A 27,901-nucleotide genomic window follows, 5' to 3' on the forward strand; every position below is an offset into this window, starting at 1 on the left:
GCGGGATAGGAAAAGAAAGAAAGAATCAGTAGATAGAGAATTAAAAAAGAAGGGTGGATGAAAAGACAGGAGGAGAGACAGAAGAAGGGGCATCAAAGCAACTCAATTCAGAAGAAGTAGGGCATCAAAGCAACTCAATTCAGAAACAAAGGAAGGGGTTCAAGAGGAAGAGGTTCTGGCTCGCAGTAGGAGAAAAGTCTTCACTCAGCATCTGTATATCGACCACTGCCAGAGGTCTGTACGGCACCACAGAGGAACCTGACCTGGACCATGGCTTTTGTAGCACTTGGGACATGTAACACTGACGCGCCCAATCACGCATGCAAAAAACTGTATCAAACTAACAATCCCTGCACTTGAACCACTGGCACACACAGTTGTGTGTGTATGTGTGTGTGTGTGTGTGTGTGTGTGTTTCTCTGTATGTGTGTGTGTGTTTGTGTGTGAGTGTGTTTATGTACGTATGACTGTGAATGTACAGTATGTATGTGTATGTGTCTATATACAATATATATGTGTGTGAGTGTGTGTGTATGAGAAAGAATGTGTGAGTGTGTGTTTATAGTGTGTATATTCAGACTACAGGACTAAAGACTGATATTGGACTAAACACTCCTGCAACGGGACAAACACACACACTTTTATTTTCTTCCATTTTTGTCGGAAAGGAAAGCAAAAAGAAAACACATAAAGACACTCCTCCCAACGCAAGGAGTGAAGGACGCTCCCATCTGGCCTCACAGGCCGTTCTGAAGCAATGCATTGTGGGATTTGGAGGGTTCCTGTCACCCTCCCGCCTCCCCGTCTTGTTTCCCAGTCTGAGTTTTGATTTGTCGGCACTTATGGTGCCCAGTGTTTGTTCCCTGTGTATAACGTCCTGTATTTTATTCGTCAAACAAGGGCGATATTATACTAATAAAATGACTTGATCCAAAGCTCCTGTTCAGAGACCGCTGAAGTAGGGTACTGACCCTTAAAAGGCGTATGAGAGAGAGGGTTCTTATCCGATTAATTTACTGTCGCAGTGGTTGTTTTGTTTTCACTTTCTCTCATCTGATAAAAAAAGATAGAAAATCAGTGTCTCAAATAATAGCTGGGTTTCCAAACAAACTTCTCAACGCAAATAGGAATAAAACAGGAAATCTTGAGTGGGGAGACACTTCAAATTAGCATCAAATTTTACATCTACAATCTCAATTGGAAAAAAAAAAAAAATGATTGGCTGGAGGAGGGTATTTTAACTCCTGATTCGCATGGAGTCTAAATACAATTTTGATTGGTTTATAAAATTGGTTTATTTACATTGATTTGCATTCTTATTGGCTGTGTCTGTTAAAGCAGCTCTGATGACCTCATGTTTTGTTGCAGTCTTATTGGCTGTGTCTGTTGAAGTTGCTCTGATGACCCCGTGTTTTGTTGCAGTCTTATTGGCTGTGTCTGTTAAAGCAGCTCTGATGACCTTATGTTTTGCACCCATAGTTGTTTACTGATCCCATTGTCGTCTCTCATTTGATAAGGAGAGTGGCCAGTTCGAATGTGTATGACAGTGGATGTAAACGCACACTTGCATATGCTGCAGCCAAAAGAGCGTAACATATTCAAACAGCTTGGATAGAAATGCACTTAATGACACACAAGACCCTCAGACACTTGAACTTTCAGACCCCCACAGTTGATCAGATGTTCTTAAAAGGAGAAGTCCCACCAGGTGGCCACAACCACTGCATGGCTCAAGTCCTGCTCTGGATTCACTTGGCACACCTGACCTGACACAGGTGATCTGGTAAGTACAGACAGGTACAAGCACAGACAGGTTAGGTGGGTCAGGGAGAACCCTGAAACCTGCGATGATGATGTTCCCTCAGAACTATTTGGCAACTGCTGTAATATGTCCTTGTTGTATTAACATACAGTACCACATTTGTTGTATTGCAGTATTGCTGCATTGTAATTGAGATAAAATGGTGTGAAATTGGTCTCATAAATGCAGTGTCCATAGTACACACTGGCATGAGACCTGTGACTTGCAGTTACACCAGGCCCTGAGGATCAGGATTTCACAGATCAGAATAAGGATTTTGGCAACCGCCAGTCTTCACAGATCTAAGGCAAGTCTTGTTTCAGTTGCAATCCCAACTCACTTGCAAATAAAACCAGATGGATTTCCACTTAGTTCATACAGATAGTCACATTTTTTAAAATTATTATTATTTATGTTTCAGATTAGGTGACAGTGGAAAGCCACAGGTTTTACCTTTAAACTTTCCCGGGTGCTCATAACGTTTGTGATCAAGACCATTTCTCTTGCAGTCACCTCTCAATGTTAATGTGGTTATTTCAAACTGTTTCAGTGGTTTACCACCAGTATGAACAATGGAAACCCTTTCTTAACCAACCTAATACAATGACAAACATGTCCACAGTGTTGTTCTGTCAGCAGCAGCAATATACAGAGACCACAAGAAATAAACTAAATAAATTGGGCATCCTTCAGCTTTGTAATCTATGTCTGGTAAAGGACAACAAAGGATATCAAATGTATAATGATGCACATCTTGTCTACAACATTTACTGTTGCACATAATCAGTTTAAATTATTTTATTTTTAGTTATATGATGTAAAGCATGTGAAGGTCTGTGCAGTGGAAGGGTACACAAGAACAAGGGCTTGGCCCTTCAATAGTGATTGAATAACAAGTGGATTTCTTTAGAAGAAACACATTTATTTAGCACAGACATAGTAAAAAAGGATAATTTACATTATATTATTAATACCTTGTTTCGTAACCTTGACAAATAGTAACTGATAATGTTCATATTGAAAACAGCCAACAGCAATTTTGCGTCCAATAAGGCAATTTCAACAACAATTGACTCAGTATAAACTAAAACAGAAGTGTACCTATCTGACGGTATCCTGGCAGTGACTGTTCCATCAGATGAACAGTTGGGGGCGTCTCATTCCGACTGTACAGGTTGTACAGGTTCAGTTATTGGGCAGTCATGGTTTCATAATCAGTAGGTGTCCATCAACAGGGATTTTTTTTTTATCTCTGTGTATAAGTGGTCTACACAGATATGCATTAAAGGTGCAGTAAGTGTTTTGGTACTTAGTGAAATATGGAAAAACTTCTTGAAATACATGTTTAAAAAAATATGTGTGCATACCTGTTTCTTCATCATTATTGTAAATCCAGAAGCATTTTTATGTTTTGGCAACACAATTACTTAGTGCACCTTTAAAAAACTCCATGCAATTGGCATACCACTGTCTAGACCACTGCACAAAGTGATGTTACAATAGGACTTCTCATAGATGTCTTTAATTTGTTTCTCTGGATACCAGTGCATAAGACTAAGTAATAATCTGCCAAGATACAACAACCCAAAAAACACACTATGTCTAAATCAATTTAGCAACAAAAACAACTTTAGTGACAGCAGTTACATCAAAACACAACCTTGGCTAAATAAATAGAACAACTGCAGTGCAAAGATGTCAGCCATGTTAAAAAAAAAAAACTCTTGAATAAAAACATTGGTTTGCAAAATCAAAGGCTGGTACCGCTGTCCTGTCTGGAAAATGCAGAAACTATTTTTTAAAAATGGCTTGGCACAGTGAGATTGTCGATAATGCACAGCAACAATAAACTAACACACATTTTTTTGGTGTTTGGCGTTAAATCTCTATGGCTTCACACAACCACCACATTAAAGGCAGTGAATTTCCTTTACACACACACAAACGCACACACACACACTTGGTATTAATCTTCTTTCCTTCGGACAAAATAATTTCTAATACTACCATTCCATACCCCCTTCTCCACACACACATGCACACATTGCGTTTGCCTTGCCTGCAACATTCATTCTGTTATCGGAGTCATGTTCCGGAGTCTGTTCCCCTGGCTGTCCCAAGCAGTGCCCCTCAGTCACCTGCTCTCCCTTGCCGCAGTGGTGGTGGTCAAGACCTGGTCCAGGAGTACCACTCAGGGAAGTGGTCTATCTCGCCCAGCTCGTTGATCATCTCGTCACCATGTTTGAGGGTCAGTTTGTGCCTAAGGCGTACCGGAGACTACAGAGACATGCACAAAAATGTAACATCAGTTCTTCAGTATGTTGTAATAAACTTATTACATAAAATATGTAACAACTTAACATCAGGTGTCTAGTATATAAAGCAATGCCTTTAAAGAGGAATTCCCCCTTAACACTATCTGTGTACAGGATGCATAATGTATAACTGGCTAAATGAGATGAATTTAAAGCCATAAACTGTACTTTAAATCATAGCTCAATAAGACCAGCTGGAAACTGCACAAACACATTGAGAGAAAGTGGATTAGAACATTATGTCCAATATTCCAGTATATGGTTTAATGTTCTGCATTATGTCCAATATTCCAATATGTGGTTTAATGTTCTGCATTTCTCATTAGTGGGTCACTTTGATACTAAAAGTATGATTCTATGTAATGATGATATCTGTACTGTCCCTGTGTATATCTGTGTGTGACTGTGTTTAGAGATAAGCAGGAATATTATGACTTTGCAGTGTTTCACTGTTCTGTTCTCAGTAGCTATGGCTGCCCAGATTGCCAGGCAGTAGGGTCTGATTCAGTGTAGTCCACGTGAGATGGGATGACCAACGCCATCTCCTGTCAGCCTGGAAGGATACTTAAACCCTAACTATTTCCTTGTCTAGTTAGAGCAGCTGATGGATCTTTAGGTGAAGTCATGCTGTCTCTCCCTTGATGTGCATCATTGTAAATAAACTCTGTTCCTGATTTGTCATACTATTGGTCTGACTGGGTCTCTATTAAATCTATGGTATCAAAATTACCATCAACATATTGCAATATACATCTGGCTCACACAAACATAGCGGATGGAGAAGAGAGAACATCACAAACTTATAATATTGCGCAACACAGGTTTGTTTCCTGCCATTGCGAGTCCGTGTTGCTTTGGGATAAAAGTGTCTGCTAAATATCAGTTAATTGTAACTTTTACATTTATATAGCATTTATTAATTTAGAAGATGCCTTTATGAGGAAGTTATGAGGAATAACATTCAAGCTGCAATGCGGAGGAGACCTTAGGTAACAATAAATAATGCATATTGTAATTGTCTGACCTTATCAGGCTACCCATCTCATTTCTCTCTCTCTCTCTCTCTCTCTCTCTCTCTCTCCATATATATATATATATATATATATATATATATATATATATATATACACACACACACACACACTACTAGACTAGACTGATAGGGCTTATATAGTCCTGCGCCTGTGTCCCGTGCACCCTGCGCGTGAAGAGAATTGCATTATCAACGTGGTATGTGGGGGCGTTGTGTGCCTCCCAACAATTGTGAGTTGTGACCGTGCGACAAATGCGCACAGATGAGCACAGCACGTTCTTTCAGGAGGACAGGCCGTAGGGTGTTTTGGGTGTTGGTGTGTAGTGGCCGTTTTACCCTCTGAGGGTTGGCCAGCAGCAGGATCTGAGAGATGGAGGCAGGGGGCAGCAGAGGGTTGTATGGGGGAAGATCCTTCCCTGTGGCCGGCTGTAACTTCACCACCATACTCTGGAACAGAAGAGAGAAAGAGAGAGAACAGTCAATAAGCTTGACGTGTCAAAATCCTGTCTTGTTACAAACAATATCTCAAATGGCGTATTCATTTGTTCAATTATACTGCCCTGCAAAGGCTAAGAGCAGTATCTGCACTTTTTAAAAAAAAAAAAGAATTTGCACAAATAAGAAGTTCATGATCTGCTAAATTTACATTTTTAGTTTGCAGTTTGTATAGAAAAGTAGAGTGAAACCAAGGCAGTGGTTCTGCCCTTTCTGAAACCAAGGCAGTGGTTCTGCCCTTACTGCCTTGATTTCACTTGCCATTACTGCATTCTGCCTTGGTTTCACTTGCCCTTACTCTAATAGGCTGTGTGTGTGTGTGTACACGGACAGACTGGGACTAAAAAAAGGCCCTGGACTTTCTTCTAAAAAGGCACACTCCATTCACACTCACACACACATTAGGTGTCTATCATGATAAAAGTCTCACAATATTAAATGCCAGTGAAAGTATCATATTCAAAATAGTCAGTCAGATTTTACAAAAAAGTAATGAACATATACGTTGACAAATATAAGCAGCAGTGTGCAAAGGTGTCAAAGGTTAGGTTTTGGTGTGCAGCAATGCAATATTGCTTGAAAGTCTACAAGAATACCCGATTGATTTTGTTCCATTTTTACATAAATGTTTATAAATTAGAGTTGTGCAATTATTAAGGCATCAAGCAGCATATCTTCACTAACATTGTAGTAAGTACCTCCTCAATTAATATAAAAACTGAGTGATTATGATCACTTGCTACACTTACTGCAAAATGTTATTGTATGGCCATGTAAGTATATGCAGTAATGCAAAGGCAACACGCAGTATAGCCTATACAACTTCCAAATTTTGCCTAAATGTCAAAAAACTAAATGTTTAATATTCCCCTCTAAGTAACCACTGGTTTTAGGAGGTGAGAAAGAGGGGCCGTCCCACCACTACTCATTGTGACAATGACATGATGAGTCATCAGTATGGGACGACAGCCAGACTCAGTAAACCAGGCTGACTCACAATGGTAGTTGATGGCACATGAGTCATCAGACACACATACACACGATGGATAGGCACAGGGAAGAAACATAGTCATTGATGAATGATTTTCAGACACACACACACACACACACACACAGAGAGAGAAAGAGAGAGATAGAGAGAGAGAGAGCTGTTCCTTTACTAGATTTTATGTTTGATGATAAAGATCTAAAGTGATGAATCAGATCTAATGTAACATAATAAATATATGATGATGTATGCATGTATGAAATTACTAAATAAAGGCAGATAAAAATAATTCTTTGTTATACATACAGTAAATGAAATGTAGTATGTGTGTGTAGATATAATGATGTGAAGTACTGTATGTATGTGTAATAGAGAATAGAAAGTAGAAGTAAATAAGGGCACTTAATAATCACAAATACGTTAACGCCGGGCTGGTACCTTTGGGACGGCAACCTGGAACTGGACGCCTGATATGGGCAGTGCTGGCGTGTTCACCGTGGAGACGATGACCTGGCATGGATGTCCGGCGTGTTGGGGGGGCTGTCGGCAGAAGTGCAGGCACACATGGACCCCCAGCGGTCGCATTACACGTGATTGGATTGGCTCCAGCCGCCTACACAGGAGAGGCAGAGGTGAGGTGCACAAAGTATGGCAATATTCATTCATTCATTCGGTCATTCATTCCACGTTCATTCGTTAATTAATTAATTAATTCATTCATTCATCCATTCATTCATTCATAAACACAGTTTATATAAATTGTAGTCACAGGCAACTGGGATGAGAACTGTGGAGTGTAATAGAGAGAGGAAAGAGGGAAATGGTTCCATTGTCTGTACCACTGAGAGGAAGATGTACGAAGAAAGCGTAATTAATTAGCACACTGTGCCATGTCATGTGAGGCGGAAGTGTTCACTTCATCAGGTAAATGACGCATGTTCCCGCCCTCTAACGTAACTTGTGCAGATTGCTGACAGCTCTCCTGTGGCTGGCAAAATGTGCTTTCATACATGTGCAGTCTGTTTGTACTGTACATACGATGCACATTTGCCAGAAAGCACAGGTGCCAAGAAAGCCTTAGTGCATCACCTCAGTGCCACAAAAATGAAAGGCGTTGGAGAGTGGAGACTAAGTTTGGCTACGGAGTAAACTGACGAAGAAAGACGAGTGATTTAGTGAAATGAGGAAGTTGTATATGAATCAAGATAAAGACGCTGTTACTGCATGAAGGAGAGAATCAAATGGCTGCCACAGAATATGAGGAAGCTGAACTATGATGACTACTCAAAAACAATAACGTGAAAAACACGTATAAAGCACACCAAGGTCCAAAATGCACCTGCAATTCACAGCAGATAACCATCATGCTGCACAAATGCACAAAAATACACTTTTACACAAAAACAAAAATTATTGCAATTATGACAAAAACAATGCGAAAATCTGTCAAAACCACCAATTCCTCACACTAAATAAAACTGCAATAGAAACCAAAGCACTTTGTCAAAATCATTAACCACTATGATTATCATGAGTCATTAACGCAAGACAAGAGTGTCGGTTTCAGCCCTGTCAGAACAAGAGCTGGTAAAGGAGGTGAAAGGGAGCAGCCGTCTGCCACCACTAGTCTGGTCTTAGTGCAGTCAGAAAAGGAGGTGCCACCACTAGTCTGGTCTTAGTGCGGTCCAGAAAAGGAGGTGCCACCACTAGTCTGGTCTTCGTCGGCGGTCAGAAAAGGAGGTGCCACCACTAGTCTGAGTCTTAGTGCGGTCAGAAAAGGAGGTGCCACCACTAGTCTGGTCTTAAATGCGGTCAGAAAATTAGTCGCGGTCCAGAAAAGGAGGTGCCACCACTAGTCTGGTCTTAGTGCGTCAGAAAAGGAGGTGCCACCACTAGTCTGGTCTTAGTGCGGTCAGAAAAGGAGGTGCCACCACTAGTCTGGTCTTAGTGCGGTCAGAAAAGGAGGTGCCACCACTAGTCTGGTCTTAGTGCGGTCAGAAAAGGAGGTGCCACCACTAGTCTGGTCTTAGTGCGGTCAGAAAAGGAGGTGCCACCACTAGTCTGGTCTTAGTGCGGTCAGAAAAGGAGGTGCCACCACTAGTCTGGTCTTAGTGCGGTCAGAAAAGGAGGTGCCACCACTAGTCTGGTCTTAGTGCGGTCAGAAAAGGAGGTGCCACCACTAGTCTGGTCTTAGTGCGGTCAGAAAAGGAGGTGCCACCACTAGTCTGGTCTTAGTGCGGTCAGAAAAGGAGGTGCCACCACTAGTCTGGTCTTAGTGCGGTCAGAAAAGGAGGTGCCACCACTAGTCTGGTCTTAGTGCGGTCAGAAAAGGAGGTGCCACCACTAGTCTGGTCTTAGTGCGGTCAGAAAAGGAGGTGCCACCACTAGTCTGGTCTTAGTGCGGTCAGAAAAGGAGGTGCCACCACTAGTCTGGTCTTAGTGCGGTCAGAAAAGGAGGTGCCACCACTCAGTCTGGTCTTAGTGCAGTCAGAAAAGGAGGTGCCACCACTAGTCTGGTCTTAGTGCAGTCAGAAAAGGAGGTGCCACCCACTAGTCTGGTCTCGCAAGGGTCAGAAAAAGGAGGTGCCACCCTAGTCTGGTCTGGTCAGAAAGGAGGAGTGCCACCACTAGTCTGGTCTTGATGCGGTCAGAAAGGAGGTGCCACCACTAGTCTGGTCTTAGTGGGCCAGGAAAATTAGTGCGGTCAGAAAAGGAGGTGCCACCACTAGTCTGGTCTTAGTGCGGGTTGCAGAAAAAGGAGGTAAGAAATAGCAGCTGCCTGACTCCAGTGGGTGTAGCTTCCACTCGGATAAGGAGGTGCCAAATTCAATTAGTCTGGTCTTAGTGCGGTCAGGAAAGGAGGTGCCACCACTAGTCTGGTCTTCGCAAGGGTCAGAAAATGAGGTGCCACCCACTAGTCTGGTCTAAAAAGCGGCCAGAAAAGTGCTGAGGTGGCAGGAGGTAAAATGCAGACTCCAGTACCCAGCTTAAAAAGCAGTATACCCACCATCTCAGTATACCCACTTAAAATAGGCAAGGATACGTATAAACATTTGGGGTTGATCACAGTTTACCCACTACAGCTAACTAGACTACAGTGTACATCACAGTATACCCACTACAGCTAACTAGACTACACCACTGCCTCTAAGTAACCACTGGTTTTAGGAGGTGAGAAAGAGGGGCCGTCCCACCACTACTCATTGTGACAATGACATGATGAGTCATCAGTATGGGACGACAGCCAGACCAAACCAGGCTGACTCACAATGGTAGTTGATCGCACATGAGTCAGACACACATACACACGATGGATAGGCACAGGGAAGAAACATAGTCATTGATGAATGATTTTCAGACACACACACACACACACACAGAGAGAGAAAGAGAGAGATAGAGAGAGAGAGAGCTGTTCCTTTACTAGATTTTATGTTTGATGATAAAGATCTAAAGTGATGAATCAGATCTAATGTAACATAATAAATATATGATGATGTATGCATGTATGAAATTACTAAATAAAGGCAGATCAGTAGTGAACTAAATATGCAGGATAAAAATAATTCTTTGTTATACATACAGTAAATGAAATGTAGTATGTGTGTGTAGATATAATGATGTGAAGTACTGTATGTATGTGTAATAGAGAATAGAAAGTAGAAGTAAATAAGGGCACTTAATAATCACAAGTACGTTAACGTCGGCTGGTACCTTTGGGACGGCAACCTGGAACTGGACGTCTGATATGGGCAGTGCTGACGTGTTCACCGTGGAGACGATGACCACGGCGATGTCCGGGCGTGTTGGGGGGCTGTCGCGGCAGAAGTGCAGGCACACATGGACCCCCCAGCGGTCGTACACCGTGATTGGCTCCAGCCGGCCTACACAGGAGAGGCAGAGGTGAGGTGCACAAAGTATGGCAATATTCATTCATTCATTCATTCATTCGTACGTTCATTCGTTAATTAATTAATTCATTCATTCATCCATTCATTCATTCATTCGTTCATTCATGCATTCATTCATTCGTTCATTCATGCATTCATTCATCCATCCATCCATCCAATTTATTGCATTCCTACATGCATGCACATTGTGCCTTTATTGGACTCACTTGGTTTCACAGAATCTAAAGACACAAAGATGTCCGTCAGCGACTTGTCCAGTGGAGGAAGGATATTCTTTGAGGGAGACTGTGACATCACAGAGGGTTGATTTTGGTTACCCAGGTTACCCAGTGCAGGTCTGAGTTGGACAGCTGCCCTAATATGTAATACAATAATATATATATATATTACATATATTAAGGGTAAATGTCCAACAACCAATGACCAATTGACTGTCAATGACCACTTGACTGTCAAATCAAACACAACCGATAACTGAGCTCTTTCGATGATAAAAACTACATATTCCAGGAATACCTACCCTGAGGACCCATTCTGGGATACGGAGTCTACTCCACAACCCTTCGGAATGAGGAGGGGACCTGTTCCGTTAGACCTTTGCTGAAGTCCAGTGTCGTTGGCTGGTCGCTCTGGGGTGCTGACGATATCCTCCAGCTGAAACAGAAAATCACAGTGCAAGTCGTATCATAATGCTCCCCTCACACTGAATATCACCAACAAGGATTGTAAACAGTCCCAGACTGAACTACTAGTGATTCATCCATTCCTTAAATTGTTGTTGTGTACTGAATAGTGAACAATTTCCAACCCTTTTTCCTTTCCCATTTTTTTCTATGATTATGATTACATACCTCACTGAATATCTGTGAAACAACAACATATTTATATAGCCTCTTTTTCAAACTCAAGGTTACTAATGAAATTGTATTAATGTAATTGTAACTGTTTGTAGCGAGGAGAGAGAGCAGTGACCCCTCCCGGTCTTGAACCCAGGTCTCCGGGGCACTAATCCTGCAGCTTGACCGCAACGCCCGTTGGTATGGCAGTCAGCGTGCATACTCAACTGTAGTGACGGTGCTCCAGTACTCAACTTGCTATTGTAATTTAATTCATGTCTTCAACTAGTTCACAAGAAGTAACAACATGAAGCCAGCAAGTGGGCACACCATACCTCGATGAGCTCTTCAAAGTAGGACCTGGAGGGACTCATCGGGAGGGGAAGGGCTTGCAACCCCTGAAAGAGACGGACGTGGAGGTTAGTGTTTCTGCATTGGCACAATGAAGCTACAAAGCGCTCCACTGATTAATGCAGAGAACATATAAATACACACACAAACTCTCTTTTTTGAGTGCATTCTCTTAATCGTTGATCACAACTCTGACTGATTTTCTAATGATCACAGCGTGGTTAAAGGTACACTATGCAAGAGTTTCACCTTAATATAACCTTTACGAAGCCAGTTTGATTTGAACTTGTAAAAGGGGAATCGTTCACCTAGCATAGCCAAACAGCATAGTATGCTGTAGCACAGGGATTCCCAAACTGGTACCACCAGTGGTACGCGAGCTGCCACTAGGGGGTACGCGAGATAAACAGGGCAATGTCGGAAAGGTGTTAAAAATTATTAATCAATTAATAATCTAATTAATTAATAAATAATACATCATTTCGAATCAGGTTATAATGATATGGAAACGTGAAATTAAAGGAAATCATTTGTAAACTCTATAGTAGGCTATGTTCATTAAAAAATAAGCTACCCACAATGCACGTGATTTCCTGCGGGCAGACAGAATATATGGCTCGTTAGTGGAAGTATAGATAGGTAGAAGGCTACGCAAACGTGGAAAACTGGCTAAAGAGGAACACTGTCCAAAAGGCCTAATCAAAGCGATCGAAGAGGAGAAGCAAGAGAAACAGAGCAGGAGACAGGTAACGATGGGATGGGGGCAGAATGATGAAGGCGGAGGTTTGCTCCGGAGCGCAGGGGGATGACAGACGAGACAGAAAAGACTGTGCAAAGAAAACAAAAGTATGATGAGGCATATAGGCCTAAGCTTCACGTGGATTTATCTAACCAGTCTAATGTTTTCTCACACTTCATGTTTTAGCGTGAGAGCTCACAGACCAGTTGAACATTTTGATTTTGTCATTTGTTATCATGTAGGGTGGCTAATTAAACATTATGCCTGGAATGCGTCAATAGAATGTGTTACGTTATTATGTGTCGGATGGTGGGGGTATGCGAGCCGAGTCAGGATGTAAAAGGTGGTCCGTGGGAAAAAAAGTTTGGGAACTGCTGCTGTAGCGAGAATCATCTCTTGAGAAATGAGAAACATTACATTGTCAGTAGATATAGCTCTTTGGAGTTTTTGCCAGTTGCTAATCATTCACCTCCACAACGAAAGCATTTTCAGTGTGTACAGGGGGAACAAGTCACGAGAAGTACACTATTTACAATGGCAGAGTAAAACACAAATATATCACGAAATCTAGGAGGGAACTTTACACTTGCCAAAAAGTACCTGACTCTGCATAGTGTACCTTTAATGTGCATTTTCTCCATTGTGTGGAGAATGCACAGCAATGAACCTATGAGAAATCATATAAGGAGGCAGGGAATACCCAGAGACACCATGTCATCATCAAAAAGCAGGAGGGCATTGGAGTCCTCTGAAGCTCCGTGATTAGGAGAAGCGTCAGCCGGCGACGCTGATGAATTTGGTTGTGACGCATCAAAAGCACAGAAATCAATAAGATGGTAACTCCTGATTGGGCTGGCAGGCTCTGAAACTATAAAGGCCTTAAATCAGTTAATGGCACTAATGAACTAATTTGTCTATAATAATTAATAACGATTAGCTCATGCATCTGTCTTAACAAAGTTATTTCTTCCACATTAGTACATATATATATATATACACACGTTATTGACATCAAAGGTAATTTTGTATATACTTTGAATAACATTTTATTATGTATTATTTTGTGTATATATATATATATATTGTAGATATACATTTTACTCTGTTCTGTATGTAAATAATGATCTGTTGATGATGGTGTATTGCACAGACTGACTGAATGTTTGAATGACATGACTTAGTGCACCTGTCTCAACAGACGGTCCCGTGCCTCCATTGCAGTTCACTTCCTGTTTTTCTACCGTCTCTTTGAAGAGGTTAACCACAGAAGTTAGCTTGTCGTTGGCCTTCAGAATTAAAGCTGAAATACAGGTAAACCACAATAATATATCAAAAACACATTGTAGACAGTATAAGCATTAACTATGTTTGCATGGACTTTATTCAGATTACTGGCCTTATTGAGAACACGGCATAGTCCGATTATTACTAGCAAAGACAGTTGATTCTGTTAAAGCTTCTGTTCCGAAAATCTTTAGAACATTGTATTATGATTAAGGTGTACACATGCAGACAACGCACCTCAATAATGTCGGAATACTCCACATGTCTTAATTCAATTATTGCTGATTCCAGCGATGACCTTATTTGGGTGAAGGCAATCAGAAAATGTGGTTTACATGGCAGCATGTTTTTCTGAATATTGTCTTCTATTGAAATATTGCATGCACCTATTGAGCGATCCAAAATTGTGCCGATACAGTTAACATTCACATCAATCATCAGACTGAGGAATGTGAAATGTGATCTCAGTGATTTTGACCATGGCATGATTGTTGGTGCTGAGCCTGATGGTTGATGGGCTGGATAGAGTATTTCTGTAACTGCTGATCTCCTGAGATTTTCACAGGCATCAGTCTCTAGAATTGACTCAGAACGGCGCAACAACAACAAAAAAAAGACATAAGTGAGCTGCATGGAAACGTCTTGTTGATGCTGAGTCAACGACAGGCGAAGGACAACGAAGGCCAACGTCAGGTCAATGGAGAATGTCCAGACTGGTTTGAGCTGACAGAAAGGCTAACTCAGATAACCACTCTGTATTATTGTGGTGAGCAGAAATGCACGCACGCACACGCACACACACACACACACACACACACACACACACACACACACAAACACACACACAGTGTTCAACAGAGATGCTCTTCTGCTCACCACAGTGAGGCGGACAGATGACAAATGACAACAGAAGAAGACCACCACTGTGGCAGGACCAGAGACTTGCAACATGAATGTGCAGCTGACAAATCTACCGGGCTTGCAAGACGCAATCACGTCAACATGGACCAGACACTCAAAGGAATATTGGCAACATCTTATGGAATCCAAGCCACGAGGAACTGAGGCTGTTTTGAAACTGAGGCTGTTTTGAAACACCCTACCTAATATTAGTACAGAGTGTCCCTTATAAAGCAAACACCCTACCTAATATTAATACAGTGTGTCCTTTATAAAGTGCTCAGTGAGTGTGAATAGCAAAGGGCTTATAGTGCTTCAACAAAGTCATCTGAACAGGCCGTTGTACAGTCTGTTCAGTATGTACAGTAGGGTGTATATTAATGCTGGTAAATGTTGTCTCTTCACCATGGCCCCATGTCATGATGCTCATTCCCAAGTCCCCAAGCATTGCTCTTTCATGACAACAACAGCCACTTACTGCACCACCGACGCACACTCCTATCTATAAAACTGAACAGAGTATTGAAATGAGTCTACTGTTTCCGGTGCGGTCACTGAGAGGTATTATGCTACTACGAGAGTTAGATTTCCACCGACCTCCTCATTAATGCCATTGTGAATGGCTACTCTGACTAATAATGATTCACTTGAACCCAGGGGGGCCTTGTCTCGTCATGCTACATATGTACTGTATCAGTATGGAGGTTTGTTTATTAGTGTGTTCCGACCTGTATGGAACTATGCCCTCTGTGATCGTGGGTTGTAAGGTATAACATTTGAATGTGTGTGTGTGTGTGTGCGCATGTTTGATGACAACTATGTCCTCTGTGATCGTGGGTTGTAAGGTATCACATTTGTATATCTGTGTGTGTATGTGCATGTTTGACTGTGCTTGACTGTTCTTCTGCTGTATGTTTGTACATCTGCGATCTCCACACTACATCTGTGTGTCTGTGTGAGAGAGAGAGAGAGAGAGAGAGAGAGAGAGAGAGAGAGAGAGAGAGAGAGAGAGAGAGAGAGAGAGAGGGTTTGTGGGTGTGAACATGTGTGTGTGCTTGTTTATCTATTGGTATATCTGTTGGTCTCTCTCCCTCTCTTTCTTGTATGTGTGTGTGTGTGCGCGTGTGGTGTGTGTGTGTGTGTGTGTATGTGTGTGTGTGTGTGTGTGTGTTTGACTGTTTCTCTGCTGTATATGTGTCTGTGCTCCTGTGCATATGTGTGTGTGTGTGTGTGTGTTTGATGTGAGATTGTGTGTGTTTGTGGTTGTGAAAATGTGTGCCTGTTTGCCTGTGTGACTGTTGGTATATCTGTTGGTACCCCTCCCCCTCTCCAGTGTGTGTGAGTGTGTGTTTGTGTGTGTGTATGTGGATGTGTGTATGAGTGTGTGAGTGTGTGTGTGAGTGTGTGTATGTGTGTGTGTCATATTGTACCTACCTAAGGCCTCGTCGTCGTCCACAGTGTCGCTGGCCAGACGGAAGAGGTTGGGTCTGAGCTTGTCACAGCGTTCATAAACAGTCTGACAGACAGGAGACAGACATTCCATTACCCAGCATGCAACACAAAGGGCAACGTCACCACTTAAAGGTTTGTGCTCAATCTTGCCACAAATGTTGTGCATAGTTGAGCTCAATAGCCAATCAAGCTCAAACTCTCCTGAAGCAACTGTAAGTGTTGCCTGGATGGAATACTGTAGTATAAGGCTGAGCCAAAGTTCCTTCATTTCCCTCTATAGCCAATCAAGCTCAAACTCTCCTGGATCTACTGTAAGTGTTGACTGGATGGAATAGTATAAGGCTGAGCCGAAGTGACTTCATTCCCCTCTATAGAGCCAAGACTGCACACAAACACTGGATTAGGCAATTAGAGGACCATGCCGCGACATGCGCTGATTTTGGGGCGGGCTTTATATTATGACAGACAAAGCAGTGCATTCAACACAACCAATGGCTGCGCTGATGGCGACAGGGTGAACCAATGTTTTGAGGGCAGCATTCTGCTGGTTTTGTTACAATTGTAACAAAGATGCTAGAGCTCTGATTTGCAAGCTACGACTCAATACTTTTTTACTACTTTGTAATAACTTTCTGCGGCCAGCGTTTTTTGGAAATGAACGATGGTAAAATATTTTTTTAGACCTGACTAAATTAATTTTAAGACCTCGGAATGTAAATCTGGCCGTTTTTAAGACGTTTTAAGGCCTTAAATTTAAAGTTCTGAATTTTAGGCTTTTTAAAGACTTTTTAAGACCCCGCGGGAACCCTGATACAAACTCGTGTTGAGTGTTGCCTGCCCAGCCCCTCTGCCTGAGTGCAAACACTCAGATAAATTGCTCAATCCCCCACCACATCCCCCAAACAGTCTCACTCACTAACAGAGTCTCTCTGTCTCTCCCTCCCTCTCCCCCCCTCTCTCTCTCTCCCCTATCTCTCTCTCTCTTTCCCCCTCTCTCCCCCCCCCCCTTCTCTCTCTCTCTCTCTCCCCTCCTCTCCCTCCCCCTCTCTCTCTCTCTCTCTTCTCTCTGTACCTTCATGTGGGGCGTGGCTGGCATGTGTGCGCTGCTGCTCCTGTGCTGCTCCAGCAGCTCTCTGAGCTGGGCCGTGCTTTTCTCCACCTCCTCCAGCGTGCTGATGCGTCGGCTCACCCGCTCCACCTTCTCCTGCTCCTGTTAGTGTGTGTGTGTGTGTGAGTGTGTGTGTGTGAGTAAGTGGGAGAGGATGAAAAAAAGAGAGATAGTGTAAGATAGAGAGAAATATGAGAAACAAACAGGATGAAGTTAAGAGATGTGGAACAGAGTGTACAAAGAACAGAGAGAGAGAGAGAGAGAGAGAGAGAGAGAGAGAGAGAGAGAGAGAGAGAGAGACTGAGGACCAACACAAGCAACAAGTTTGACGTCATGCTACATAAGTTATGGCAATAATGTAGTCAGTGGTCTGCACTCTCCCCCTGCCAAGGGCCCTCCTGTAAGCCTTGTGTGGAACTATGTGTGTGTGTGTGTGTGTATGTGTGTGTGTGTGTGTGGTCTCAGATATTAGTGCAGGATAAGAAGCTGCAGCTGATTAAACTCTGTGATAACGCAACGCAACAGTACACAACACAATTGTGCATACAGATAAGACAAAACTAGCTGGGAAACCATGAAACAAAATACAAAATGCACTCTCTCTCTCTAAAATTCTCATACTTATGTGTGCACGCGCGCACGACACACACACACACACACACACACACACACACACACACACACACACACACACACAAAACTGGTCATACTGTTTTTGTTTGTTATGTTTGGCATTTCTACAAGCATGACTGCTGAAAATTATTGTTAGTAGCTGCCTTTGACTCTTTGAATACAAATTGCTAAAGTAATCTGCTTCATTTACCAGTGTGTTCATGGTAGCTAACAAATTTAAGTTAAAATGTTTATTAAAAAAATAAATAAATAAGCCAGTAAACCTAAAGGAGAATTCTGGCAATTTTTCACATACAGTAGTTCTGTTTCTCGAGGTCACTGTGTACGGTGCTACCTAGCTCGAGTCGCTGCAGTCAACAGCTAGACCTGCCAGGCAGCTACAGTGCTACACACTGGGGGCATGTTCATGAGCTCTGTAACTGAATATGCTGACAAAAACCTACTCATTCCTGAGTGTATACTTAACACACACTTTAAACATTTTACTGTTTAGTTACATAATGTAATGCATGTAACATATGCATAATATAATGTATGCATGTAACATATGCATACAGTAACTCATAGATGGCCATACTGGGAGACTATACAAAGTTTCCTTTTCAAAAAACAAAAGCAGCTTATAAAATGCATCTCTTGGAGAGAAGTATGCATGCTCCTCTTGGCCTGAAACTGAGGTGAAATGTTTGTTTTTAAGAAGAGGCCGGAGTATGTTCTTAATGCCCTGCAACTGCACTGAGGAACTGGCTTAACACCAGCACTTGTTCTCATTTTCACACAATAAGTGGGAAGTAACCTACTCCCGTGGAAAGTGCTAGAATATATAGGTCTCTTCAGCACTAGAAATGGTTTCTCTGCTCAATGTTTCCTTTCAACTGTTACACAGACTACATTGGCCAAGGTTAGTCCTTCACTAGCCACTAGCCATGAACGCTACTATGGCCAGTGCTTATAGCATGTTTACAAACCACAAACTACATTACAAAGTCTGTGTACAGACATGTCTTAACTGGAGGGGATACACACACACAGACACACAGACACACAGACACACACAGACACACACAGACACAGTGTATCCCCTGCCCTGGTAAAGATAACATATATCTGGAGCTCTTCATGGATTCCACTGTCTGTAGTTTGTATGTAGTATGTGAGTAGTCTTCCAGTATTACCTCTTTGATGGTGTTCTTGATCAGGCGATTGGCAGTCTGCAGATCCTCTGCTTTATTGCTCTTCAGTAACCGTGCCAACAGCTGCGGGAGAAAACCATTCAAGTATTATCACAGTTTTAAAAAAAGGACTAAAACCATTTCTTTTTAGCAAAACCTTTGGTGTCTCCCTTTTAGATGTTTTTTTTATATGGTCATGTTTTAAATCCACATTTTTATTTGGCTGTTTTACTTTTCAACCTGCCGCACTTTGAGATATCTTATGAAATGTAAAGTGCAAAACCAATAAAATGTATTATGATTATTATCATTATTATCAAGCAACCAAACCACTTTTCAAAACATCACGTGCTACTGTAGAGCATCCTTTCTTACATAGATAGTTGATAAGACTTGTTGCAGGACAAGACAAGGCATACCAGTTTCATATTAGAGGTTGGTTGACGCTGCTATTTTCATTTCAACACGATATGCAGACTCATAGTATAAACACTTGTTACACAAACATGAGGCACTTCTCACATATGTAACATATACTGGACACCCACCTTAGATTTGTCTTCGTCGTCAAAGAGAGAACCTTCCGGTCTTTGTGTTGGCGGTGGCATTACTATGGTAGCAGGTAGCTTGGGGTCTTTCTTGATCACCCCTAAGGTCACATAAGAAGAGAATAAAATGTGTAAAACTAAATAAATCTCTAATGAACTGGGAGGAGAGAGGAGGAGTGTAGTAGGACTTAATATATTTGTTTGTTTATTTGACAGGGACAATGCTCATTAATCAACTGATTACTGTAAATAAGACAGAGTTAGCCGAATGGACCAGTTTTCATCGGTTGTCCCTGTTGCCAGGCAACCTAGAATAAAACGAGATTACCTATCACAACAGCTACAACGGACACACGCAGACCAGTACAGTGCAGTGCAGTTGCCTTATTTTTTGAGCACTCAATGACACAACAACACACAAGTAATCCTTGTAACAGGGAGGAGTGAAGAGTAGTAGGCCTTGCCTTGTTTCTTGAGCATGCGGTAGGCCTCCTGGACCTTGGCCTCGTCCTTCAGCCATGTAGTCCAGCTGTAGAGAACCTCGGTCACCCTCTGCTTCACGGCCTCTGGGCTGTACGATCCCAGGTACTGGGAGGGGACAGAGAGAGGGTGGGTGGGCATCTCTGTATTTAATTTGTACGTGGGCATCTCTGTATTTAATTTGTACGTCTTAGAATAGAATAGGCAATAGAAAAGGCCTATTCTAATGGAATAGAATAGAAAAGGTGCAGATATGTATCGTATTCTTCAGTTCATCCACCCATTCATCCATCCATCAATCAGTCTGCAAAGTTTAGCGTATCAGGTCAGTGTTCACTCCTTTAGATTAGAGGATAGCAATATATGAGAGGGAGATTATATAAAGGCTGTGTGTATACTACAACCTCAACCAGATGAAGGAAAAAGGTACACATATGGGTGCTATTCATTCATTTTTCATCCACTATCAATCCACCTCCACCCCCCAGCACACACACACACACACACACACACACACACCTCCCCTCAAATCAATTCATCAATCTGTACAGTCCTTTGAAGCGCTACCTTTGGTGAGAGAACTTTGATGAGTTCGTTCAGAAATCGAAACTTCGCAGCCTCACTCTGGAATCTCTTCCCACAGTAGTTCATGCAGGCCTCCAGTAGCTTTTGAATGGAACAAACAGACCAATTAGAACTAGATATCACTTCCCACAGCAGTTCATGCAGGACTCCAGAAGCTTTTCAATGAAATAAACAGCAGAATAAGAACTGAAATGCATATAACACATCAAAAGACAGTAGACGTTAAAAGAAGATTATGATGCCAAAAGTTACAATATGTGTTTGTTTGTTGTGTTTTTAGATAAATGTGTAAAAACATTAATAATAAATAAAATAGAAATGTGTCTCCAAAGACTTCGACAAGACTCCTCTGAAGTGGATTTCCATACAATTCATATAATGACTTACACATACATAAATACATATACATAACATTGTTATGCTGATTAAAAATGCACCTTCTCCTAATCAAGAGAGGAGGAAGTGAAAACAGCTGTGAGTTCAAAACCAAGTCAGGTTGTCAGGACAACTTTTAAAAACACATTAACATCTCAAAAAAAATGAGATTTCATTCAATGGGCCCCAGCTGTGGCGCAACTGGCTGGGGCACCTGCATTGTACGCCGGCGACCCGGGTTCGATTCCCACCCCGTGGTCCTTTATTTAAAGGCATAAAAAGCCCAAAAAATATACTTAAAAAAAAAAAAGATTTCATTCCATGAAACATGTTTCCATCAGCCTTGGTGGCATTCTACCTCAAGGCTAATCGATCCATCCCAATCTACAGCAAATTAATTTCTCATTTGGAACAAGTTGAATGGAATCACAACTAAACACTCCTGTTAGAGAAGCAGTCAGTAACACTGAGGATAACTAGGTATGGAGACAAGAGTCACGAGGTTGGCCTGAGTGAATCTGGCCGGAGAGAAAACTTACCTCAGACTAGCACACCATAGCCTACACTGTGACTTTCATTACATTATAACTCTGGACATTAGTTTTCACTGCTGGAGCTTAGACTGGTGGGTTAGCGTTCTGCCAAAGGTATGTAATGAGTCACTTGTCATGGGGGAGTTCAGCTGACACTTGTTAAATAAACATGTGGACGCTCTTCAGCAGTCAACTAGCTTTGAAATACAGCAATGATAAACTTCTTAGTGTCTAATCTTGAAAGAGCCGATGCTAAAGATTAGACAAGAGATTAGACACAGGCACAAGTGTCATAGATGAACCGTGTGGGTAATTCAGTAATGAGACAGAAGCAAAGAATTCTGGGAATTGTAGTCTTTTTTTTGGCAGACGAGGGCATGAGTGCAATCTTACTGTAAGTGCCTGCAGTGCCTCCTTTTCCTGCGGAGACTGGATCTTATGGGCCAGAAGGCGAGTGGCAACCTGAGGCCTGAGGCAGAGTAGGAGGAAGGAGAACCAAAATGACCACCTCATGCAACGTTATAAGGACTGTGATACAAGGTGTGTGTGTGTGTGTATGTGTGTGAGAGTGTGTGTGTGTGTGTGTGTGTGTGTGTTTGAAGTGGTGTGGTGGATGATGAGATGTACTGCAAAACAGTAAGCATGACCACAATCGCCAATATCCCACAACCAGTTCAAACAGCTCATCTTGTCTGTGTATAACAAAGGAAAGGCATCACAGTGTGTAACTAAACATACTGCTCTCTGCATAGCCTAACTGAACCACAGACGCATACATGTGCACACTTTATTAAGGGAGAAAAAACAAACTTTGCAAGAAAGAAAAAAGCAATCCTTATTAGATCAGTCAAATATGATACAAACTGACAAACTATCCACAGACAAGACAACAGAACTAGCCCAGAACTAATGATAATGTGGATAGGGATAAAAGTGCACTAGACTTGACAACTATAATGTGGTGCCATGCGGCCTACTAACCCATCTGGTTCTCTGTTGACCTGCTCATAGAACCCTTGAATGCAGTCCCACCTGTCTGTTGTATTACTTGGGTCTGTCACTTTATCTAAGGGAAAGAGTGAAATGTTAGTTTGTGTGTTTGTTAGGCCAGGCAGACATGAAGGGAGGGGGGGGGGGGGGAGAGATTGCCTCATTTGAGTTTATCAAGACGAACACGTTACTTTCATTAACGTTTGAAAATAACTTTAGCCTACGCCATTTCCTACTATTTTAAAACAAATTGGGCCATGGCATATCATTGTCACTGCCAAGCGTTCATGTTTCCCTTCCTGCTCTCAAGATTATGCGGGGAACCATTTAGGTGTCATGACCATGAATGACAGTCACGCAGCTGGTCGAGTAATAAAGCGACGGTTGTTGAGTGTCACACTCACAAACCACAGCGTAGCCTATCTATCTGCACTCGCAACTCTCTGAGCGAGGAATTCAAAACTTTTGACGAGCACATGACAACTCGCACAACGCTTCCTGTTTTTTTTTTTTCTTTCATCAAAAACAGATACGCCATATAACCTACGCATTAGGACTTATATCACATAGGATCAAACTGTTCGACTGTTTCTTTTGTTTAACAACCTCACATATCTAACAATAAAGGACGAGCGAATACGAAAATTGACGCGATCTACCAGGAAGGTGGAACAATTTGGCTGTCATCGTTTTCAAAACAGCAACTTTTTGGCAAAATATTGAAAATGCACGAACTTAAAAAGCAAACGCTACAGTGGCGTATTCAGGCGTATCAGAAAGGCAAAATAAGTGACAACTTTGACAGCTGTGCTGTGCTGTGCTGTGCTGACAGTGACTAGACAAGTCCAGCAGCACCATAACAAAGCTGACGTGCTCGCTCGCTCGCTACACTATATTCAACCACATCTACAATAAGCACATTTACTGGCAACCACGTCTGGTGAAATATATTTGAAAACTTTTAGACATACTCAACCAAGTTTCTAATGTGTCGGTGCTCTCGCCTGTCGCCATGTTCGTCTGGGTTGCCATCCCACCGTTTTGCCCGCAGCAGCAGCGACTTCCAGTTCGGCTTTGCTCGGTAACATGTGACTTACATTTCGCTGGCTCAGAAGTCACGCAGATAATTACGCACTCACGCCCCCCTCGACACATTTACCTACTTCTGTTTCTCTCTTTTAAATCCTCTTAAGCCAAGGCCCAGTAGCCTACTGCAAACACGACAGCATATAATTATTTGATTTTCTGATAAGCCATAGTCTAACAGAGAGTTTTGGCAGCAAAGCGACAATAGAATTCGACTTGCGCACAAAAAAGTGGACCGGCTGAGGTGTGTGGTTGTGCGGCAGTGTGTTTAGGCTGGTCGCAGTTATTCATTTATTGCCCCGTGGGGGTGACTTCCCTTACGAAGAATAACTATGGTATTTTGGCGACAAATATTATAATCTTTGTAGTGTCCTAATATTTTGGGACATACTATATTCTAGGCTACTATAGGAACACTGTAAAGGGTAGGGATATTACATTATATTAGGAATTACAGAACATCACAGAAGTTATACACTACCATAGAAATCGTATAGTATTACTAGTTATTTTTTGTAAGGGGATTCTTGATTCGTGTGACCATATTGGTGGTTATGGCATTCGATGGGCTACTCATAACCCATCTTTTAATATAGCGGGTCAGTGCATGCCTCCATTAAACAGATCCAATATCTATCAAAATCATTTTTTATTCGTTTACACACGTATAAGACAGATAACATACATATAGAGACCAAAGAATAGATTTCAACTCTACAAAGTCTTGTGTTCTTCATATCAGTGTTGCAGCACTCTTTGCAGACGTTGGCAGGTTTCTCCACTTCCTAAAGATACCATCATTTCAGCAACACTTGGTCCTTGCTGCAAGAGGAAAAGAATGAGCACATTCAAGTTAATCATTTAAGTAAAGCAACATATAGACCGTACACCCACTGGCCACTTTGGTAGGTACACATTGCTAGTATTGGGTTGGACCTCTTTTTTACGGTGGCGACATGCAATTTATGTTATGACAACACATGCAAATCAACAAAACACGTACAAATAGACAAAACAGAAACAACTTAAGAAAACATCTTCATCTTCATTTGACAACACATGATTTCAACACATGACATCATCATTTACAAAATGTGCTGCAAGTTCAAACTTGTGTTGTTCACGTGGGATTCCCCCTATCTATAGCACTAGGAGTTTACAGAAGAATTCCGGCAACGCACAACAGCATTTTTGCTGTTCACATGGAATAAACATATCAGTTTTGGTAACTTAAAATGCCATGTTCGTGTGGAAGCAAGGCCAAAACAATAAAAACAACTTTACTGTTTTCACTAAAACTGTCTTCGTGTGAAGTGGACATGGCCTAAGTTTAACCAAACCTAAGCCCTAAACCTAAACTCAACCATAAATTGTGGTTAATATAGTTTCAACAGAAAGTTTGTTAACAATTTAAGCATGTGTACTGTAGATCATCTATAGTTTACAATCCAAATAAAGTGACCCAATCTATGACTAAACTACACCAAAACTCCATGGTAGTTATTTATTTTGTAAACTCACTCGATCACCAGCATAGCGATGGTCGCAGCCTCGGACGTCAGCTCTTCCAGCTGCTGCCGGGCAACCGTTGGCCTGATCCACAGATAGGCGTAGGTGGGGGTCACCAGCTCATGCACAGAGGAGATGTGACCCTGGGGGGAAAGGTCAAAAGGTCAAGGTTATTCGTCAAAAAAGCAGACATGAGTATGACGGCAACAACGACCCGGGACCATAATTCCATGCCAGTTTGGGGTATTTCTGCATTAGGCCCACAATCTACTCCAAACAACGTTTTGGAATTGACTACTGGGCTTTGGGCTTTAGAAAGTTAGGGAAATTATTATTCCATCTCCCTAACGTAACCAAACAGAAATGTGTTTGTTGTGTGCACCCACACTTACTGACTTTGTATAGCATTCAAAGGAAGTATCTTAATTTAAGAAAAGGTTACACACACACACATAAATTCAAAAGAGGCTTAAAGTACATCCAGTAAACTGAATTGTCAAACATAGCAGCGTCTCAATTCATATACACAGAGAGCCACAACACTGCATGTGTCAGTTTAACTCCAGATAGCTTTCACAGTTTATCTGACGGAGCCCCTTAGTCATCAGAACTAGGCCAGCTCGACACATACAGCATTCGGAGAATCAACTTCTTGCAGGTTTGCATGTTGAGTTGAGTTCACGAGATGAAGACATTATGAGTCAGAACAGCTTGCACATGAGGTACAACAGCTATTCGAGGAGAAAATGGCTGAGGTGCAATGCAAGTGTTTTGAAAAACATACAGAGCAAAGAGCGAAGTGTGAAAAACAATGCAAAACATATTCAGTGCGAGAGACGGTGGAGGATTGACCTTGTCATATTAATGGCATTTTGGCATGACACAGATTCTCCACTGTATACTTGAGATGAGTGAGACGAGGGCGAGTGAGTGGTTTCATTATAACTTCAGCACGGCCTCTCTCTCTCATCAGCCTCTCAGTCTCATCATTCCATTGTAATGTCATATAATGTCATGTGGAATAACATGTCATATAATGTCATGTAATGTATGGTATTTCTATTGTTTTTTTAATACTATTACTACTACTACTACATTATTACTACTACTGAGATATATACCAGTAGATATAGATAGATAGATAGACAGATAGACAGACAGACAGACAGGCAGGCAGGCAGGCAGGCTGCCGGACAGACAGACAGACAGATAGATACGATCACTGATGGCAAGCTGCATTTTACCCATTTGTGGTTAATGATCACACACACACAGCACACAGTGTGATGGACACTCGCCCCACCCATATTCTCCCTCCCAGTCAGGGAACGAGCTGGCCACCCTTCCCTTCGGTCACATTAAGTCTGATTTCCTAACCGCTAGGCCACAGCTGCCCCATTCTGTTACCATAGTGATAGACAAGTGACACAATAGATAGTGAGAGGCAGAAACAAAATGTGTTGGAGAGATGGAAGGTGGGCAGTAGAACTGAGAAACGACATTGGACTAGACTCAAACGTGTCACTTTCACTGCCCCTGTGCCACAACTAGACTAGCTGTGCCATACATGCAGCATAATGACTGAGTATGCACAGGATGATATAGCGTTTCATAGGATACTTACGTCTTATGAACAGGCCATTTCATATGGTTACACATACTTCAGAATGGACCCTTAGGCATGACTCACCATAACAAATACTTTGTATTCTCTCCTGCTATTTATTAAAAATATTTTCTTCACACTCCCACAGAAAAAGCTGAACACCAAATGAAATTTCACTACGCTTTACGTTAGTATTGCTATGTATGTGACAAATAAACCTGTACCTTGTATCCTTGTAGTACTCCATACCAGTATTAGTAGGCACATTCCAAAGGACTAGCAATAAGTATTCCACAAGGACTTACTGCTGATTATAACCAAGAAGGTTGACAATTTTGTATATTTTGTTCTTTAAGCAATAGGATATTGATACTATGCTCTCTCTCCATTTCCCTCTTCTACCTACTCTGGGGTGACGGATTATTCCTATGAGAGAGATTAGTGGTCATGGCACCTTTCTGAGGTGAAGGACCCTCTGGATGTAGTCCTCGTCCAGGACATCCTTCTCCTGGATCTGTGGGCCAAACGTTTGGATGATGTGCTCCCTCAATTCCTCCACTAGGTGGCAACAACGTTCCACGTCGTCTATTCTCTGCAAGGGGTGGATACTGCTAGCCCCATAGATATATATTATAAAGGCTAGATGTCTAGTCCACGCTGCTGGCCAATGGAGGTCGACGTCCGCACCTGGTGGCCATCTTGCCACAGTCAGCTAGCTTACTCATAACATTGTGTGTTAATGGTGCATACCTTTTAAATAACCATAACTTGCTCAATTTTCTTTTTTCAGAGATGTAGTTATGACACTGCATACTTATGAATAATTATAATTTCAACATATTCAAGCAACCATAATTATAACCGTGTTAATAATGTTTGTAAGAAACCAAACCATTTGTAAATCCGTCAAGATTTCAGCGAGATAAGAGTATTTGTGTTCGTGCAGATCACTCACCTTACATCAGGTACCACAGAGCCCACCAGATAGCTTGCCTGTGACAAGATGGCCACCGGTGATGACGTTAGAGACTCCGCCGTAAAACATCTAGCCTTTATAATTATGTATATCTATGGCATGGCAAACTCGATTCCTTTGAAGGATCCGGGTTATTCTGAGTCACTCACTAAACTATGGAATGTTTTTTGTGACTAAATTATATAAATAAATGAA

General features: G+C 41.9%; 3 protein-coding genes across 4 annotated transcripts in view; 1 reads left to right on the forward strand and 2 right to left on the reverse strand.

Moving 5' to 3' along the window:
* Positions 1–27,901, forward strand: part of LOC125298155 (histone H3-like) — a 781,614-nt gene that overhangs the window by 164,921 nt on the left and 588,792 nt on the right. The window lies entirely within an intron of this gene.
* On the reverse strand, positions 3,413–11,168 carry LOC125298159 (ADP-ribosylation factor-binding protein GGA3-like). The gene is made up of 5 exons (XM_048248868.1): positions 11,064–11,168; positions 10,750–10,893; positions 10,347–10,516; positions 5,486–5,596; positions 3,413–4,078 (listed from the first exon to the last, which is right to left on the reverse strand). Exons 1-5 carry the CDS (start codon positions 11,074–11,076, stop codon positions 3,968–3,970), a joined length of 549 nt encoding a protein of 182 aa, XP_048104825.1. The 5' UTR covers positions 11,077–11,168; the 3' UTR covers positions 3,413–3,967.
* LOC125298133 (ADP-ribosylation factor-binding protein GGA2-like) lies at positions 11,091–23,642 on the reverse strand. 2 transcript variants are annotated; one of them, XM_048248836.1, is made up of 13 exons: positions 23,501–23,642; positions 22,521–22,605; positions 21,933–22,008; positions 20,614–20,712; positions 20,031–20,154; positions 19,567–19,667; positions 19,022–19,102; positions 17,178–17,315; positions 16,088–16,169; positions 13,656–13,769; positions 13,170–13,337; positions 11,715–11,777; positions 11,091–11,197 (listed from the first exon to the last, which is right to left on the reverse strand). In XM_048248836.1, exons 1-12 carry the CDS (start codon positions 23,559–23,561, stop codon positions 11,728–11,730), a joined length of 1,179 nt encoding a protein of 392 aa, XP_048104793.1. In that variant the 5' UTR covers positions 23,562–23,642; the 3' UTR covers positions 11,091–11,197; positions 11,715–11,727. The 2 variants fall into 2 exon arrangements, with proteins under 2 accessions (XP_048104793.1, XP_048104794.1); XM_048248837.1 differs by lacking the exons at positions 11,091–11,197; positions 11,715–11,777; positions 13,170–13,337; positions 13,656–13,769 and adding an exon at positions 13,800–14,051.

This window comes from Alosa alosa, chromosome 7 (assembly GCF_017589495.1).
Source record: "Alosa alosa isolate M-15738 ecotype Scorff River chromosome 7, AALO_Geno_1.1, whole genome shotgun sequence".
NCBI lineage: Eukaryota > Metazoa > Chordata > Actinopteri > Clupeiformes > Clupeidae > Alosa > Alosa alosa.

Coding starts and splice junctions, on each gene's coding strand:
- LOC125298133 (XM_048248836.1), bottom strand. CDS start 23,561: ATGGCAACCCAGACGAACATGGCGACAGGCGAGAGCACCGACACATTA. Junction 20,155..20,613: donor TCAAAGTTCTCTCACCAAAG/GTAGCGCTTCAA, acceptor GTCCCCTCCCAG/TACCTGGGATCGTACAGCCC. Junction 11,778..13,169: donor TGATGACATGGTGTCTCTGG/GTATTCCCTGCC, acceptor CGTCTCTTTCAG/GGGTTGCAAGCCCTTCCCCT.
- LOC125298159 (XM_048248868.1), bottom strand. Junction 10,517..10,749: donor TTTAGATTCTGTGAAACCAA/GTGAGTCCAATA, acceptor TCTCCTGTGTAG/GCCGGCTGGAGCCAATCACG. Junction 5,597..10,346: donor TCCAGGTTGCCGTCCCAAAG/GTACCAGCCGAC, acceptor CTTCTGTTCCAG/AGTATGGTGGTGAAGTTACA.